At 37.9% G+C, this 19523-nt stretch overlaps 1 protein-coding gene across 3 annotated transcripts in view; it reads right to left on the bottom strand.

The window, feature by feature from the left end:
* The window catches only part of GBE1 (1,4-alpha-glucan branching enzyme 1), a 165293-nt gene that overhangs the window by 81536 nt on the left and 64234 nt on the right, over positions 1-19523 (bottom strand). For all 3 annotated transcript variants that reach the window (XM_048326884.1, XM_048326893.1, XM_048326902.1), the window contains exons 4-5: positions 1959-2084; positions 386-521 (exon numbers count right to left, since the gene is read on the bottom strand). In XM_048326884.1, the coding sequence (XP_048182841.1) occupies positions 386-521; positions 1959-2084 (262 nt within the window). The remainder of the gene's footprint in view (positions 1-385; positions 522-1958; positions 2085-19523) is intronic.

Genomic DNA, 19523 nt, shown 5'->3' with positions numbered 1-19523 from the left:
GACTAAGTTTTACATTAGTAGAACCAATTAAGGATGAAGTATTTTCTGAAGACTGTCACTAAAACAGATTCTTTTTCAAGCTGAAAGCAAACCATGCCAAAAGCAAATTGCCTGGTAATACTTACCTAGGCTTTAACAATCATATTTTCCTTAAAAATCTGGAATGGGTTTTGATTCACATATCCTATTTTGGTCTTTGTTTGTTCTCCATAGATTTCATGTGTTTATAATTTTTTGCTCACATACTATAAAAATAAAATCTATTTTTATAGTATGTATAATTGTAAAATGCAAAAAAATCTATAAATACTTGACAGTTATCTTTTCTAACAAGAGCACGGGCACAAAAAAAATTATCTCTTCAAGCATTCCTGGTATTACTTACCAAGATCCTTTATTCTAGGTAGTACATTGTATGTGAAGTTTTTATAAGAAGCTACTTTCCCTTCTGGGGAAGCAATTCCCACATGTGATTCATAGATTCTTAGGCTTTTTAATCTCTTGGGGGAAGGATTCTTATGCTATAAGGAAAAAAACAAAAAGTTGTCATTAGGAACAGCTTTGGAGTCCTTCTGAATTATTATGAAGCTTGTTTGAAGATAGAGAAAACAGTAAGATAGGATTTTATTTTTTAAGCATTATCTGCTTTTTGCAGATACGTGAAATCGCTGTCTTCTCTTAATTGAAATTAATAAATGTTTTACTCCTAAAGAATACAGTTCCACAGCACAGAATCACCTATATTCTAATTACTTAGGATTAAAATATAATTAAAAAATGCCAAGTCTTGAGATGAGTACACAGCATTTCTAGATGGGTGAAAACATTTGAAGAATATAGAGGCCATTGAAGTTAATATCCTATTTTTTTGTTTATTATTCAGGTGACATTTTGAAAAGGCAGAACAAAATTAGTTGAATACACACATGTGAACAGAAATTAAAGAAACAATGTGAAGAATAAAACTTTTGGTTGAGGCTTGTTACCTCCGTTTTATTTCCACCTCTACTATTCACAAAAGTACTTTTTTTTTCCAGTAAGGCCTTGTCTTCACCCGACTGTTCTGGCCTCCTTTTCACTCGAGGTCATCCCAATCACTGCATTTCCAAATACCTACAAATTCCTTTTCTCACAGGGGATTGAGGTGTCACACAGCATCATATACAGAGTAGGCCACTAAACTGATAAAGACTATGGACTTCAATAAGAGTTACTGTACAGTATGTTATCTATTTTTTAAGAAAGTATTTTCCATGTCAGTAACCTTTTCTCTTCATAATTTGAATTGAATTTAACTCAAAATAGAGGCTACAGCACCTCTAATATAAAACACTGCATACCATTTTTCAGGGAAAACATCAAAAAGTTTAATATGAAACAACATCACTCAGTCCAAAGTTTCCAAATGTTCTCCTAGGGTATATTTCACATATCATGCAAAGAGTTCTCTCCCTTACAGCAGTGCATGAGAAGTAAGAGGGCTTTAAATTCAATAACGGGATTTTCCTGATACAAAGAAACTGGGATTTGACTGGAGCGTGGGCACCTTATTTTTTAAAGTTTCTTTCTGACTTCATACAAAATTAACAATGTTGAGTACTGAACTTCGCATTTGTAGATAACCAGTCCTTAAATCAAGTACAGATAATTCCCTGCTCTCCCCCCTACCACAAAGAGCCATCTTGTCCCAGAATACTTGCCAATCTTGCCTAACAGGTGGGAAACCAAGTTTAAAATACCACATTAATAACTATTTTTTAATATATTCTACAGGATGCTGAAAAAGCAGGTCAAAACCATCATCATTAAAGATACTTATTTCTGTCAAAGCCATGAATAAAAGCCCTTCATTTCTCAGGTAGCTGTTTTAACTAGTTTGCTATCTCCTTTTATTTTCTTCCAAACAGGGATACAAAGATAACACAATACACCTCTTGAAAATAATACTGAAGCCTTACTATATATGACTGTGGTGGATTCCAGTGAACCCAATCATAATTCACTTTGTCTTCATCACGGACCACATATCTTGCCCAGGGTGAAATACGATAGAGGAGGGCGCCGTTTTGAGCACGAATCACCACCTATAAAATAACACAACATATGCAGGCAGTCACTTATAACTCACAGAACACCTTCTATGCAAGCCTTAGCAGGGAATGAAATAGTAGGCTACAGAGAAATTTAATTTAAAGAACACACAAACACACAATGCAAGTCAAGAGAAGGAAGAACGACCCTGCTCGCAGAGATGATTTGCAAAGGGACAGTAAACCAGACATGTCAGACAGGAGTGATGTTCACCAGCAAGAGCTGAAAGGTGAGGATATATACAAGCTTTATATAAGTAATGGGAGCAGAAGCCTTCCCAAATGGATTACTGTTAGGTTCCCTAATTACCCCTGTCATTGGTATTTCCTTTCCATGTTGTTATAAATTTAAATAGACATGCAGTATAATGCCATTAGGATGAGAAGTGTTGTTTAACTTGGCAAACAAACAATCTAGTAAGGCAATTTTAGTATCTTAATTTCATCTTCTGTTCCATGGTCTGTGAGTCCTTAACAATGTCACACAGACTGGAACCACAGATCACACAAGCAACACAGGACAGCTTTTGGGTAAAGATGAAGAAAAAGTTCCATCTCTCTCACCTCCTCCCACCCTATCCCACCTTCCCTCTCCTCAGCACAGAAGGAACAGCACCACTCTAGTTTTGCTTGGTATCTTGGGTGCCACTAAAACAGTAACACAGATGGTCTGCAAATTTAAAACCTAGAAATGTACAAGCAAGTGAAGGCATGGAATTCTTAATTCTGGTTTTTTGAAGAAATTGATGACGGACACTTTTAGTTTGGTTGTTGGTTTTATGGGGCTTTTTTATTTTGTAAGAAAAACCATGAAGTTATAAGAAGCTTCAAATAAAAAGGGAAGTGGGTTGAGCTTTTTTCCCCATTCTTTTTTTTCTTTTTTTGGTTTAAAAAAGTGAATTGTCATTGCTCTTAATTCATAACAGGTAGTCTGGAAGACAAAATTACCAAAGAATTGCCTTTTCACCTCTGGCAAGTGTCTTTCACTGTTTTGATAGATTATCTGTATCCTTAACCCGACCATGGAAGAAGGCAAGATCACAGAATCGTGGCATACTTTAGTTGAAAGGGACCTTTTAATAGTCATCTAGACCAACAAAGAGGAAAATATGTATATGCAGAAGGTTAATGGAAGTTGACAGGAAAAAGGCAAGGGAAGTATGATTGCTGTGCCTCAGTATATAGTATTAATTCCAACAATTCAAAATAGGTTTTATAAGATGGAGTAATTAATACCAAAAACCTCATCAGAAAAAGCTGAGAAAGTTATTGCAAAGATTGTACAGTTGCATGGAAAATTTATTCCGTTAACTGCACTAGCAAAGCTGACCCAAAGAGTACTTCTGCAAATTACATCAACACTGTGAAGATTCTCCTTGCTGATATAGCATTGACAATCTGCAAATTACTCTTAAGATAATAAAACTTATCTCCTCTTTCTAATATCACACTTCTGGTGATGCTATTGCTTCCTTTATGATTTTGCCTCAATTTACCCATCACAGAAATAAGACAATTACTGCATATAATAACCTACTCATGTTGACATTCCTTTTTTCTAGTATTTTAGTGTAATTCATACTAGACAGGCTTATGAAGGGTGAGCACATTTAAGAAATGTGAAGTAATTAATCTACATTCAGAACATTAATTAGCTGTAGTACTGGTTTAATCCAAAGATGATACTGGAGGGGAAAACTTAAATTTCTTTATTATGGTATATTAATTCAGTCACGCACAGTCTTTAATTTAAACTATTAAGCAATGAAAAGGTTGGGGGAAAAAAAGATATTAGAAAACCATTTAAATGATCAACCAGTTATTTCACTTTTTCAACTAACACTTCTACATATATACTGCACAACCAATCTCTGTACCCCATCCTTCTGACAAAGTACAGGAACTTCTGTTGTTCTGTAGTGACTTAAACTGACTATATTTCCCCTCATTTGTGAGACACCAGTCTCACATTTGATTTACCATTTATTCGGAACTCATTTTGTTCAAGTACTAGTTTTTCATTTATTCAAAACACTTACAAAGCCAAGTTTAATGATTTCACTTTCCAGGAACTGAGAGACTTACAGGAAGTTGTACAAGTTTCTAGCAACTTTCACAGACAGAATTTTAATAGGTAAAACTAAAACTTCCAAGAAATACATATATTTACTTGTCATATATTATGATAGTAATAATGTAGAGCCATAAAAAATGGTGCAGATCTACCATTCTAAGGGTTGGGTTTACACACTTGAACAGTCAAACTTTAGAGTCTGCTCTGTTTTAAGGCTCACAATCTAAATTTTGGTTTTAGAACTTTACTTTCAGTTCTATTATGCAAAGATACAAGAAAACTCCCATGCTCAAAAGAAAAGGATACATTTCTCCAACAATAGAAGTCATGAAATTAAACCATGCAAATATCAGAAAAATCTCCAAAAAAAGTGGGGGAGCACTTATTTTAAACAAGTAATCATAAAATTTATTCTTTGCTTTCTTTACAGTGTAGGTGGTCTTAAGAAACATTTTTCAAATATATCCAGCCATGGTCATAGATTAAACTCACCCCAACAGTACAAACCTCAAGCTTGCTCATTTGTTGCTGCAATTTTTGAGTATCATGGGCTGTCCACAGAGAAAGCAGAGTCAAGAAAAACAATTATTACAACCCTAGAGCTGGTAAAGTTGAATCCTTTCCTTCTCTACTTTGTAGATGCATAATCAACTCAGTGTCCTTAGAGATCTATCAGGTGATCCCCGACAATTTCAATTCTTAGCTCCTATACTTGTTTAATACCTTTCTTAATTTTATATGAATACCATTTACAGAGTCTCTCCTAGGCTTAATTAACAAGGTCTGTACTCAGCTTATTCCTCTCTCCTGATATTGTACAAAGTTTATTAATAAAGTTAGAAATAAAAAGACTTCAAATAATGTTTTCTGAAGTTTCTTGAGATAGAATTCTCACACCATCATGCTTAGCTGAAGCAAGAGCAAAAAAAAAGAAAAAAAAAAAAAAACTGGAAAAAGCTGAATGGCACCACAAAACAAATAGCAATTCAGCCCAAGACTGACAAAAATAACTACTGCAAACAGTCTGACACCTTTAATTCCCATATTTTTGCTATTTCTTGAAACAATTACAGATAAATAAGTGTTGCAACAAAAGGAGTAAAAATATAAAGCACATATAAAACAAAGACAGGTAAAATCTCTTGCTCCACTCACCCCAAATTATGACTTGTGGTCCCTTCTCTGCAGTGTCCAGATATAAAAATTAGCTGCTGTGTATACTCTGAATGTGCTGTTACAGATTTTACATGTAAGGAATACTGAATATAGTCATTACACAGCCATTTTGACAGAGTACCTACAAATCTGTTTAGCAGATACTGTAGTTTCCCTCCAAATTAGTTTGAAATGAGTAAAAACAAATTCATAAAAGTTGCAGCCTAACTAGCTACTACTTAGTTCATCAACACTTTATAGCTGACTTTACATTTTCTCATTAACTCAAAAAATTGTTCTCTAAAGAACATACATAAAACCATAATGTACATTAAATTAGGCTTCTTCAAGCTGGCCTTGGGATTTACCTACATCATTTTCTAGAGGCCCTGATCATTCCTCAATGTATATGAGGAGGCACATCTCACTATTTGATAAAAAAACTACAGCCCTCATTAAATAAAGCTTTTAAAATGCATACTACTACAGCATGAAACACATGTCAAGTGAACCAAGCAAACTGACAAAAGCTTAACCTCTCATCACAAGTAACCTGTTTTACACTTATTTAGACTTTAGTTAAAGAAAATCCTAGGTAAAAATAGCCCCTGTGCTTCTGATCCTATTATTACAGAAAACACTCCAACAAGAGGACAAGTGCAGGGGGACAAAGGAAATCCAAGTTTCTGACACAAACTAATACATCCTCCCCAAATAGTTAAAAAACAGAGAAAACTGGTTAAGAAGAAAGAAACCAGGATCTCAAAAGAGTAATATTTACACTGCTGTCTTGGGGTGACTTTTATGATGTGTATCCCCTATAGCCGTTCTATGCCCAGAAATTAGTTTTGTGCCTTTCTATGCCTTTAAACTGAGCCTGAGAGGGGGAAGAGAAAAAAAAAACCTGAGCAAAACTTTTCAATGCAGTTTGTTTCAAGGACACAGAGACAGCTCTCTGCATTGAGCTAACAGCAGCAAGAGCAGAGGAAGCAGCTTGCTTGCTTTTCAGCCAGCTTTCGGCCCTTTTACTCCAGAGAGAGACAGAGAGTTGAACTTTGTTTTTCCTGTGACTTTGGTTTTTTTCCTTCTTCTTTTTTGGACTGTTTCAACATCAGAACACTTCAGGAGAGTTCTCCACCGAGGCCCAGAGGTGGGCCCACCACAACCCAGCTCGAAGGATGGGGAGAGAGATCTACGGAAGGACTCTGAAATTTTCCCAGGTTTCTCTCCACAGTGAGAGGTTTTATTATTTACCATCATTATCCTTCTCCTGTGTGTTTGTTAAATAAATAGTTTCTATCTCTTTCACTTTTCTTCGAGGAAAACTCATTTTTTCCCAAACCTGGTGGGGGGAGGGCTGGTTGTAACCTGACTTGTATCAGAGGATATTTTTCTTCCAAATTTGTCCAAACCAGCACAACTGCCCAAATTTAGACAGAATGAAATGAAGACAAAATAAGTGGTAAAGAACTTGCCACCATCTACCTTAACCACCTCTTTGAAACATGAGATAAATACATTATCAAACTGTATAACACATGGACAACATGATTTTGTGCGTGTGTGTAGAGAGGGAAATGTCTTAAAACAGCAAGCCTGTCTAGAATTCTATTAAAAAGAGCTTTTTTTTCCCCTATTCCATAGTCTCCAAGATGGCTTTCCCATTGGAAACTTCTAACAGAAGAATGTAGGAAATTCAAAGTAAGTCATGCTGAATTTGCCTACATCGACTTTACAAACAGCTCACCTAAATAGTTCAGCATTTCTCCCCCCCCACTCTCCTACTGGTAAGCATTCAAAATCCTTGATGAGACCTTGGAATGTCACACGATTCTGGCTTCCAAGTGAGATATAAATACATGTAAATAAATGGTCTCACACAAATGAGTGTCAGAAAGATGGAATGAAAACGTCCTTCAAAACCTGACATTAAAAAGTCAATTTGCTCTAAAAATGGACATGGCACAGACACACAGTTTATATAAGTACAAAAAAAGTGAAGACCTTAACCTACACTGTACATCTTTTGTATGGAGAGGTTAAAAATTTATGTTTGGTATTCATTTTCCATTATAGGGATGTCGGGTGTATTTTCAAAGTTTCTGTCTGAAGTGTTCAGCATCTTGAAGTTTAGCATCCCAAACCACTGTGGTAAGTTATTACAGCTGGTGGTGGGGTTCGAGGCTGTGACCCAGGAAGAGGTGACCGGTCCGGGGAGATGGTCCCGAAAGGAATCGCCTTCCTGAGGCCCGGTGTCTTCCTCTCAGCTGCTGGCAGAGGAGCCCTTGCAGAAGCTGTCAGCTCTTTAGTGATATCAGCTCGTGATTTCAGCTCAGCTCTGCAGGGCAGCCTCCAGGCCAAACCAGACCAGAGAGAGACGAGAGGGCCCGTATGGCTGGTTCCGCACGAAGGGAGCTTTATTGTGGGTTCCCTCCGGCGAAGGGAAGGCCAGGGACGAGAGCGCTCTCCCACAGAGGCAAGCTGGTCTTTTATAGGGATACAGGGGATCAGCAAGGGGACCAATGGATTACAGAGGGTCTGGGATAGACCAATGGGTTACAGAACGATCTGCATAGGGTCTCCCAAAGGATTGTGGGTCTACTTTTCCTCACCATGACTCAAAAGTCCTTTCCAGAGAGTCCTGCTGGGTGATTGCAAAATCTCCTATCTCAGCAGACATCCCTCCAGGGCAGTGGCTGGGCATATCCCACAGTAAGTGCTATGGATTTCACAGATGACTGCATCCAGCATAGAAAAAACATGCCCTTAAACCTGAGTTTTACAGTATCAGTGCTACTAAGTGATTAGTTTTGAAGAACTTTCAGATCTGAATACAGAACAGTAGAAAAACAAATGTATGACTGAAGTCAGAGAAAACACAACCAACAAAGGCTGGCTTTGAAGGTATGCAAAAACTAGTGTGCAAAAGTGCATCTCAATTTTCCAATTTCTGGACTGCAGGAAGACAAAGCAGGACCTATTTCTCACAACACCATTAGTACCAAAGTGACAATGTGTTCCATGTCTTTCCACTAGAGGATAGGAAATTCATGAAATGGGGAGTAAGCTGTACGATAAAACTTAATATAGGGGCTATGAGTCTGTTTGATGATGTTTATAACTCTCAAAAGCAGTTTATTACAGTTAAGGGGAAACCATCACTCTGAGGTCAGTCCAGTATGATAAAGAAAAGGCAATAACACATAGGAGCAATTCAGAAGCTGAAATAGGTCTCATTTAATGTAATGATGCTGCCAATGCAGGACAAGTGAGATTGAGAGGCCTTGATTTTTCAGGCATTTGAGACTCTTGGGTATCCCATTATTCTGCCTTTCCAAAATAACACAGGCCTTTTATATCACCCACAGTACATTTGCCAACTCCTTCTGGACGTCTTGGGGCATTTAAAGGAAAACTCTGTGCTTACATTCAGGCAATTTTCAACCTATTGTGACTCAGTGAGATCTTCTGGCGTCTTTATGAAGAGACACCACACATTTTTTCCTTACACGATTGTTGGGGTTTTGGGAATTCCCCTTCTGTTTTCTTTTTTCTCTTGAGGAATTTTTCCCATATATGTTGCTGGGGTGACAAATTGCTGGGTGCTTGGGAGAAACAAAAGACCTGGCCACAGAGGGAGGGGTCCAACGGGGCTACTTTGTTTCACCTGAGTTTGTGGGCAGTTGTTCTCAGAGGGAGAGAGAGGCTGCCTTTGTCAGCACTGCAGGCTTCTGCTTTTTTGGCTGCCTTCCTTCTACCATGAGTGGAGCTCGCCCGCTGGAGCGGCTGTTGCACCGGGACCCTAACACCTCACCTTGGTAAAAGAGGGACCTTTTCACCATCTGCTCGAGTGCCTCAGGGAGAAACCCCAGGATTCCCAAGCCCACCTTTCCCTGCCCTGCTGGGAGCCAGGCTGCAGCCGCCCTGACCCCACCATTGCTTTGAGCCTTTGCTACCCTGTAGCCCCGCATGCCCTGCCTGCCCAGACCTCCGGGGGTTCCCACTGCAGCTCCGGAGTTCGATACATCTCGTCTGCCACCCAGGATTTGTGCTCGTCCCTGCCGTTCCAGCCTGCTGTTCCTGAGAGTCCGGCCGGACACCGGGATCGGCTGCCCAGGGCTTTGTGAAGCCTTTGTTCCATCCCTTCCCGGATCCCAGGGCACCGGTGCCGCGTGCTCCCCGAGCTCGCTCCGGAGCGCCCCCTGCAGCCGCGGGGGAACCATCGCACCTGCCCTGCTCACCGGGAGCCGCCAGCGCCCCTGCCGGCTGCGAGCGGAACTGCACCCGAGGGGAAAGGGCCCGACAGCCAAGAAGGCTGGCACTGAGTTTGTGATTGTTCGCTGTTACTGCCATAGTTATTGCTGTTTGTTTGACTGGTTATACACATATAGATATATAATAGTAAAGAACTGTTATTCCTATTTCCCATATCTTTGCCTAAAAGCCCCTTGATTTCAAAATTATAACCATTTGGAGGGAAGGGGGTGGCATTTTTCATTTCAAGGGAGGCTCCTGCCTTCCTTAGCAGACACCTGTCTTTCAAACCAAGACAACAATCTATAATTACTAAAAAGTATGAAAGGCTTACAACAAATTTAAAAGCTTTGTCACAAATACAAATTCAGCTAAAACATAAATCCACCTGTAAAAATGGAGCTTAATGTGGTTTTGCTATTTATGACAGATGAAACTGTGCAGGAGAGCAGGACACAAACTACCACATTTAAAATTCGTATGTTTATGAATATCCCTTTTTTCTTTGTGTTTGCCTACCTTCATCTTCTCTTCACATCAGCTCCATTTGGCTACCCCAACTTCCAAAGTACACACACATAGATCTCCAGAACAGTGTGAGAGAATAATTCAAGGGACAGTTGTACAAGATCAGACAAATCCTCTGCTCAGCAACCACTCCTTTAGCTTTCAGTTCCTGCATCTAAAGCAGACTTCAAATCCATACATGAGCATTTCTTTTAATTATGATGTGCTCCCATAAGGTGTCTGCCTCTGTTTCCATTAATTAGGAGACAGGGTCAAACATCAGAAATAAAAAACCATGCTGTCATTCCTTATTTTTCAGATATTTATTTTGATTTAAAACTATAATCTTCTGGACTAGTTCTTAAAAAAAAAAAATATATATATATATAAAGAATTTAGACATCTTTCTGCTGTTTGAGAAATTTGTTATATAGTGGTTTATCATTTATATTCAAGTTGGGGAAAGGAAAATGAGGAAATGATAACTAACTAACTGATGAATATATGCAAGCCAATAAATTGCTCTGAAACACTGTATTATTATTTCATTACTTTAATAGCGTGAAAGCATTTAGAATGATTCTTGGTATATGTGGCTTTTAATACAACGATGAAATTAAATTGGCCATCAAATCAACAATAGCTAATAAATGAGAGTGTGGACTAGCCTTAATATAAATACGGAAATGTCAGTAAGCTGTTATATAAGGGCAATAAGCTATTATTTCAGCATTTTACAATCTATAGTATTTCATCAGCTTCAGATCTATTCATTTCTGACACAAAATTATCCAAATATAAAAGCCACAGGAATACAGGTGGAAACATCATCTCATCTCAATAACACGCATCTGATTTAAAAGCAAGTTCAAGCCAAAACATAAAACAAGGGCAGGATAAACTCTTAAAGACTCCCTAGGAAGTTTATATTAGATGCTGTGATAACATAACAAGGTTTTTCTACTACATGAAATTTACTAGAAATTTATCATCAAGATATTTCCCTCCCTCAGTTGTTCTATAAGTACATGAAGACTGAAAACAACTGCTTGAATATCAAGATTTTTTTAGTATAATGTGCACTGTAGAAAATCAAAGTTTACCTTTTTACATTTGCTGTAGATAAATAGGGTAACCAAGAAAAAGCACTATAAATTTACAAGAATACAAAAGAATTTGACCCAATATACTTTGGACACATTGCTCCTGTAAGAAAACCTGGTCTTAGATTTTATTTCATAAATGCTGTTCATTTTCAAAGACATGTCCTGCATTCAAGACACCAATACAATCCTGCTATTCTCTTTTTCCTGAAATTGTACATCCTTTTCTCAACGCCCTCAAGTTGCTCCAGAAAGAGAATCACAGAATTGTTTAGGTTGGAAAAGATTGAGTCTGTTTGATGCCATGAAGATTATTTGTCTTTTCTTTTATACCCCTGTTGCACCTTTTTACAACTTCTGTATTCTTAGTGCTTTTTGCCTACATTCTTGGACTTGTTTGTTCAGCTAGGAGACTAAACATTTTAGAAGCTTCATAGCTAGGGATCAGTGTGCCCCAGACCCCAAGGTCCTCTCCAGAACACATTCTGCAAACTAAGATAGAACCATCCAGGGGAAGGCTCCTTGGGGAGGGGAGCTCACTCGAGCCTCTCATTGGGGAATCTTTGATAGATCTGCTAATTAGTAACACCTATAATGTTATACCTGATCTTTTGGGGGTGTGCATTGTGGTGGGCATTGGGGTGCATTCAACCTGGATGTAGTGCCCCCAAGGATCTTTAAAATAAATACCAAGGTAAAATCCCTTTTTCCCTTCTAACCATGTTTGACTCTTGATTTTAAGACCAGGAAAAGGCATCAGTTAACCCAGCACCACTGTGCTCACAACTAAGCCATGTCCCCGAGTGTCACATCCATTTGTTTTCTTGAAAACTTCTGGGGATTGCAACTCCAGGACTTCCCTGTTCCAATGCATGACCACTCTTCCAGTGAAGAAGTTTTTCCTAATATCCAATCTACACTTCTTCTGACACAACTTGAGGACATTCCTCCTTGTCCTGTCACTCCTTACCTGGGAGAAGAGACTGACCCCCACCTTGCTACGATCTAGCAGCTGAAAGTACCCTTCCCTGTACACCCCTGCCTGCCCTTTTTCTTCCACAAAAAGTATCAGTCCTGACTTTAGCACCCAGGACAGAATGCACAGTTCTGATGATCTTTTGCCAGTGGACAGTGTACACTGAGGCCATTTACAACAGCAAATAAAATCATATCACCACCTCACAAACACAGAGGAAAACAGAGAGCAACTACTCCTTTCTTTCTACAGGTCAGTACAAGTTGGTGAGAGAAGCACTAGAGCATAGAGGCAGCATTTTGGTATGTTTGGTTCTTAATGCCTGGGAGCACAGCAGAACACTTTCTGACAACACAGTGCAACCTGCTGCAGAGCCCAGGACTGAAATCTAAAGTTTCTTCTCTGACAGTTTGCTTTAAAGAAGCTTTAGATAAAATACAAAGCCTGATAAAAATTTGGGATTGAACAGAACAGTAAAGAGCGTTATTCTGTGATTGTCTCACTCTACCTAACAGATTTTAGAGGCCAGATACTTTTTTCCCTTTAATAGCCTCAGAAATAGAAGGCAAGAAATGAAGAAGCAAACACAGCTTCTCCACCACTGCCTCGCCCTTCTTTCTCCTGCATAGCCCTGTAACAAAGCTCAGGAGAGGCAGCAAGGAAGCAAATGAATCAGAAGCTCTTCAACACTTCAGCTTCCCCTAGTTTAGGAGTACCTTCCCAAATGAACCTTTACCCAAACTGGTGGGGCAAGAGGCATGGAAAATGGGAGATCTTTCCAGAACTCAACTTCCCCTGAAAAACTACCATACTCCATTCATACTGTTCCAAATAACCAAGAAATCAAGTGTATCTGTCAAGGTGCTTGTACTCACTGAAGTTATTTCCTTACAGTGAATTGAGTATAAACCTTGAAATGAAGTTTTGGAAAGACTGGACAGCATGTTACTTCTTCCAGGCTGTTCTCCTTCCTAAATTGCAAATTGGTTACACTGGCAAGAAAAAGTAATAGAACACTAGTTACATTATTCCTTCCCCCAGTTTATTTTCCTCATCATTTTATGATTACTGTCAAAACTATGTCAGCTGATACAAAGCTGTCTGGTTTGCTGTTTTTCCTCCTAACAGTTTTCTGGAAAGGAAACCTGCTAAAGGGGCAAGCATTTAAATCAAATATTGAAAAAAATATGCCTTAGTTATCAGACATAATAGTACTTTTCAGGTGTTTTACATGTTTAACAAAGTTCTGCAGACAAATCTGTGTCATTCAGAAAGCACTGGAGATTTATTTGCTCTGTAAATACATCACAACATCAGCTATTACAATCTAAACTTATTATGGACATTAAATATTTGTTCACAATTCCCCCTTCTTTCCCCTTCCCTTCTCCCTCAGGGAAAGAAAATAAACTAAAAATAAAATACAATCAAGATATGAAAAAGACAAAAGCCTATCCTTCTAAGCCAAGTCATGAAGTCATGCCTCGATTTTCCAAAAGAGGGAGATGCAGCTCCATTTGTGATTTTAGTACTTCAATTGCACTGAAGAACTTCGGAACATCTTTAACTAGTTTACTAGATCAGGTAAAAAAAGGAAAGCTTTTGTTCCTTTTTCTATTTCTGTGCTTCTCTTAGAAAACAAAGAGAAACTAGTATTAACAAAAATACAGAAAACAATGTATTAGGTATTTGAATAAAAAAAGTAATTCAAAAGACAAAGCCAGCAGCCTAGTATTATAAAATATCTATGCAGATAAAAATACCAGAGGAAAATCAAACTGTCAAAATCCAGGAAACCATAGGAGAGTTGTTAAAAATGAAAGCAACATCACACAGAAACATTCCCAATTGATTTTAACAGTCAAATGCATAGAAAATACTTCACTTAATCATCCAAGTACATGGATTTATAACTGTTAATTACGCAGAGGCAGCATTATTAGGTATGAGGGACAGCCAGTTTATTTTCACAAAGGGAAAACACATCTGTGCTGAGGGAAAGCATTCAAATTTTTCTTTCAGTCTAGAATCCTGATTTTTAAAAACTTTTTCCAAAATAAAATTAATACATCAAAGGAAAACTGGAATCTCTAAAACACTCAGTTCAAAAAAGATTTTCCCCCCCCATGACTTAACCAGAAACAAGTTACTATAAAAACAGTGATGAAGGTGAAAGACTATAACAATTTGTATGCACAATATAAAAGCATTCCTGTGTGTATTCTGTTGGTCTTTTAATTAAGAGGCTTGGGGTACATGAGCATGGTTTGAAAAGCACCCATAATAATAAAGCACATTACACATACAATACACATACAGTAAGTGTAACTTATTAGAGTTGTTTCAAGCCATGCCAAGTAGAAAAGAAGCTGATGAAGTATGTAATGGGGCACCCAAGCATTAAGTATTACTTATCCTCAACTATAAAGCATTTGTATCAAGGACAACTGCTGCATAATGCACCTTGCTACTGGGTGGCTGTGCCACACTGCAGAGAATGTCAGGAGCTTTCCCTAGAAAGTGATCCTATCCTCCAAATAAAAACAATTCCCATAAGAATCACAGCCATGCATACATACTCTTAATATGGACTCTCAAATTCTGTCTCAAGACCTCTTCTTTAAGAGGTCTCCCTCTTTTCCTCAAGGAAGAAAAAAAAAAATCACATTTTCTTAAACATACACCTCATAGTAATTGAAACAATTAGTCTTCTGTATGGATAAACTAAAAAGTAAGGTATTTTAAAGTATTTTTAAATAGCAAAACCTCCTACCAGAGAATTGTGCAATCTTCAAGTCACAGGGGAACTAAGCCTGCCAAAATAACTGAACAAGAATATTCTCAAGTACTGAACTCAGTCTGCAACAAAGGCTCCAAAGAACAACAGCCCACTGCATAACAATGGTTCAGCGGTGCTGCAACCTCTTCTATGAGTCCATGAGGAGTTGCAAATTGTTTACTAAATCCAAACAGGCAACATCAAGAGATCATTTACCTCCCAATGAGATAACAACTCTTCCTGCTGGCAAACCTCATTTGCAACCCAAAAAAGTCTACAATAACTTGCTGAAGGGTCATGGCTCACTATCACATGGTGAAACATGAAGGGTACTGCCACAGAATTAATGTTCTACTCCCCTTCAGCATGACTTATATCTAGAAATGTATACAATACATAACTTCAATCCTGTTCTGTAAGATTCAAAATCCCAGGAATGCCATGTCTGTTTCTTCTTGCACATAGGTTAGGTACCGTGATGCTGCAGAACACTTGTTTCATTCACTGTTCAACTTTGCAGACCTCGTGATTGCTTTTTGGATTGTGTTTTTTTGCATCCTACTGACCATTTAAGACAGGACATTTAAGTGATACAGAACTTAGCAGACTGAGCAAGGATATTCCCTCTTCCCCCAAGCTAAGGTACAAACCAGAATAATTAGAAGTATTTCAATGTATACATGTAAGCAAACAGCAAACATTTCTTCAGGAAGCTTTCCACTGAAATCAAGTTTAGTACCTCTGCTCAGGGTACCCAAGACTCCCTTTCTAAAAGCCATCTGACTGCACATAACCTATCCCACAATGAGAACAATCTTCCCAGGGAAGTGCTGGATTCCCCAAGGTTGGACACTCAAGATACAGCTAGACAGGGTGCTGGGCCATCGTGACTAGGCCATGGTTTTGCCAAGAATGGTTGGACCAGAGGATCCTTGAGGTCCCTTCCAACCAGGTATTCTATGTTTATGTTCACATCTTACAACCCTGAAAGTTCACCACATCTTTAACACCTCTGTCCCTAGAACTCTAGCCACCAGCCTGACATTATTAAAAGATTTCCTGGTTTTTCATGTTCTCATTATAAACACATTTTTGACTTCAGACTGCTTGAAGTTCATGAGACCTGAACTCCACACCAGTCTGGTACTATGCTGCTGCACCTCCTGATCAGTAGGGTCAGATGCAACACCATCTATTTCATCAGTGACAGTAATTACACTTGATGAACTTTACTAGCAGTGGTTCCCTGACACAGATTAACCTACCTGCTCACCATATTTGAATCCTTTTCAAGGTTTACAAGTTAAACACAGAGCAAGCAGATCTACTACGAAGTATAGGATACAGTGGTAAAACTGTAAGGATTATGTTTTAAAACTATTCTTCACAACTAGTTTTCCTCTACCCAGCACCTCATGAATACAAATGTACTTTCTGGTACTTTTAATCATGATTAATAAACTGTTAATGTTCTGACTCAATGTAGTTCTTCCTTTGCACACTTGATATTAAAAAGGGTAATACCTTTGGACGGGAAAACTATTAAAACCAATCGTAGTAAACTTTGAAAGCACTTTGTACAAACTTATAAAAGAATTGTGTTGTTCGTGCTTGCCCCAATCCTATATTGGACTTGGCACCTATAACTGCTGTTCAGCAATCACTGAAACCACTCACACACGCAAGAGCAGAATATCAGTAGAAAAATATTGTGTTAACAAGTGCACAAGATATCAAATCTAATCACCTCATTACAGTACAAGATGGTCCCTCAAAAAAGACTATAAACGTCACCATTTAAATACATTGAATATACATATATACATACACTGACATGGGAAGAAGAAAAGGATAAAGACTCAGCAAATAATGGAATGCAGAGTTTTTAAAAAGTTTCTGCCACTTTCTGAGGTGTTCTTTCCATGAAAAGTGTATGAATTACATCTCATGAATATACAAGTGATATTTAGTTGCATATATCGATTCATGCACCTACCCAGCACATGGTTATCTAAAGTCTCAGATGAGTTTATTACTCTAAAATATTATTGTTCTGGTAATAATTTCAGAAATCACATCTCTATTGTCATTATTAGAAAGTTAAGCAATATTTTAATATATCCTCTATTTTAATATATTCTCTCTCTATTTTAATATATCCTCTCCAGCTCACAAAAGAAAATTTAGTGGTACTGCTATACCAATTCTTTTCCTATTCAATGTTCCAGAGCAGCAGGTAGCTCTATCATAAATGCCAATTTTTTTTTTTTAAGTACTGATCTTGCCATCTATTTTTTTGAGATGTGTGAAAATATTGTAGAACTTGACCATGAATTTGGAAAGTATTTTCAACTAGGTTTGAGTTCTTACAGGATTCAAGTTGCCAGTTGTTTTCCATTTTCTGTGTTGCTCCTTGGCATTCCTGTAAATAGCATTAAGCTATTTAATAAGTTCCCCAATGCAGATACTAAGATCTCAATTTTTACCAATACTATCCCCATGACTGAACTCCACTGACACTATTTCAAAATTAGGATCTTGCCAACTACAGTGAAAACTTAATTCACAGGTACATTTAAGCAGTTGGAAAAATCATTTAGAAATAAACAGTAAAAGGACAAAGTGGAACACTGATTAAACTCCTGCATTAATACGACCACACAGGATGAGACTTGCTATAAAAGTCTATCCATGAAATTTTTTTTTAAAAGCTTGCTGTGTCCTGTAAAAAGGTAATTAAGAATACCAACAATGAAGGAAAAAAAAAATCTGTCATTTTCTACCACAAAAGACAAATACTTGCACCCCAACTGCTATCACTGTAGAATGTCAAACACGCTGATGTTTAAGGAAAATAACTTTCAAACTACCCCGTTACAAATAAAGAGAGGTAAAGAGGCTTTACTTATTAAGGCATAAAATTTGGTTTTGGGTTTTAATCTGTGCTCCCCTTGACATCTGTCAGAAGCTTAAAAGCCAACACTATACTACCACAGCAGCAACTATATTTGTTCACTTAACTCACTCTAAGCTCCCAATTGATCCATGGGAGAAAGAAAAAAGATGCCCTTTTCTAGCAGGTAACCTTATTTTGTAGATGGATGTCAAAATCCACAAGGGAGTCATTCAACTGTCATAAGCATCCATCTCCTCATACAGAAAAGTGTCAGAAGATTTACAGCATGTTTTTTAATTACTCATTTTCTTCAATGTTTACATTTACTTATGAGAAGACTGCCTGAAGAGCTAGAGTAGACAGCCTGCTACTACTGAGAACAGGCAAACATTTGACCTCTGCTCCTCATTTATTTTCCCACAAAAATATTTTTTGACCTCATCTAAATTAGTGTCAGCAACTACACTACATCCATTTCCCATTCTGGCTTAGATATTACTTATTTAAAAGAAATGACCTTGTTACCATTTCAGAACTTGGCATTCGCCTGTAGAAGTTAAGATCAAAACAGCATAGACAGAAGCTATAGATAAGGACCTTCTGGAGGAGACATTTCTTCCTCCTACAGATTAATCACCACAATAGTGTCTGAACTTGACTACTTTAACTTAAATATTTAAGAATCATACTGGCAAAAGAAACTGTGATTATCTTATGCTTCTTTAGTAAAGAAAAATGGGAAATACTTTCATTACTAGAAAGATGTCTGCTGCCTAGTCTAGTGCAGACACCAATACCTGTGTATTTCAACATTACCTCTGCAATCTGCATAGCAATTTCCATCTGCAGGCAGTCCAATATCTCAGCTTCTATATGAACAAAGAACTGCACAACTATTCTCTAACACACAAGTCCTCATGTTCCCAGAAACACAGACATTTATGAACAATCATAAACTAACAGAACCACGTAGCTCAAGGAAACCTTAACGAAAAGCAGAAGTTTCCTAAACCCATCAGTGGAATGGGAGAGGATAAGATCAGCTGTAGCATGAGGGTAAGGTACATGCCTACTATGTGAATATTCCAATAGCTTTTGTGATAAACCATCTTTGAACTACTTTAACTCGAGACCTTTTTGGTTTTTTCTCTTAGTCCCATCATCTGACTACATTACAAGCACACATTGTGAAGTGTTAGATTCAGTCCTGAAGGCACCACAGGACAAAAACAAAGTGTCATGAGAGATTACTAGCAAAGCTACAGATGAGGTTGGGTGCAGCTCCATATGGATGGAGTCATCAATTATGACTACATACATTCAGGAATCAAGTTTCTAAATACATGGTCTTTTTTTTTTTTTTAAGGATACTCCTAAGCAAATTTGTTTCACATGCAGACAGGCAGTTCCTGCTTCACAAGCCTGTTGGACAATAATGTATTTTGAGCATCAGTGACAGCCACGTATCTTTGTCTAAAATTGACCATGGAAAGCACAACTAAAGTGGCAGGGTAGAAAAAGCCTAGAACAATCAAAAAAAAAAAAGGAAAAACTCACATTCTAGTCTGCCAGTGGGTATCTTCTGGCTTTTTCTGTAAACTCAGAGCAACTACAGAAGTAAAGCAATTCATCTTACAAGTACATCAGTACCGAGTGCAATCAGTAGAAATTCTGCATACTAAACAAATT

This window comes from Corvus hawaiiensis, chromosome 2 (assembly GCF_020740725.1).
Source record: "Corvus hawaiiensis isolate bCorHaw1 chromosome 2, bCorHaw1.pri.cur, whole genome shotgun sequence".
Taxonomy (NCBI): domain Eukaryota; kingdom Metazoa; phylum Chordata; class Aves; order Passeriformes; family Corvidae; genus Corvus; species Corvus hawaiiensis.
This window is presented reverse-complemented; position numbering and strand designations above follow the sequence as displayed.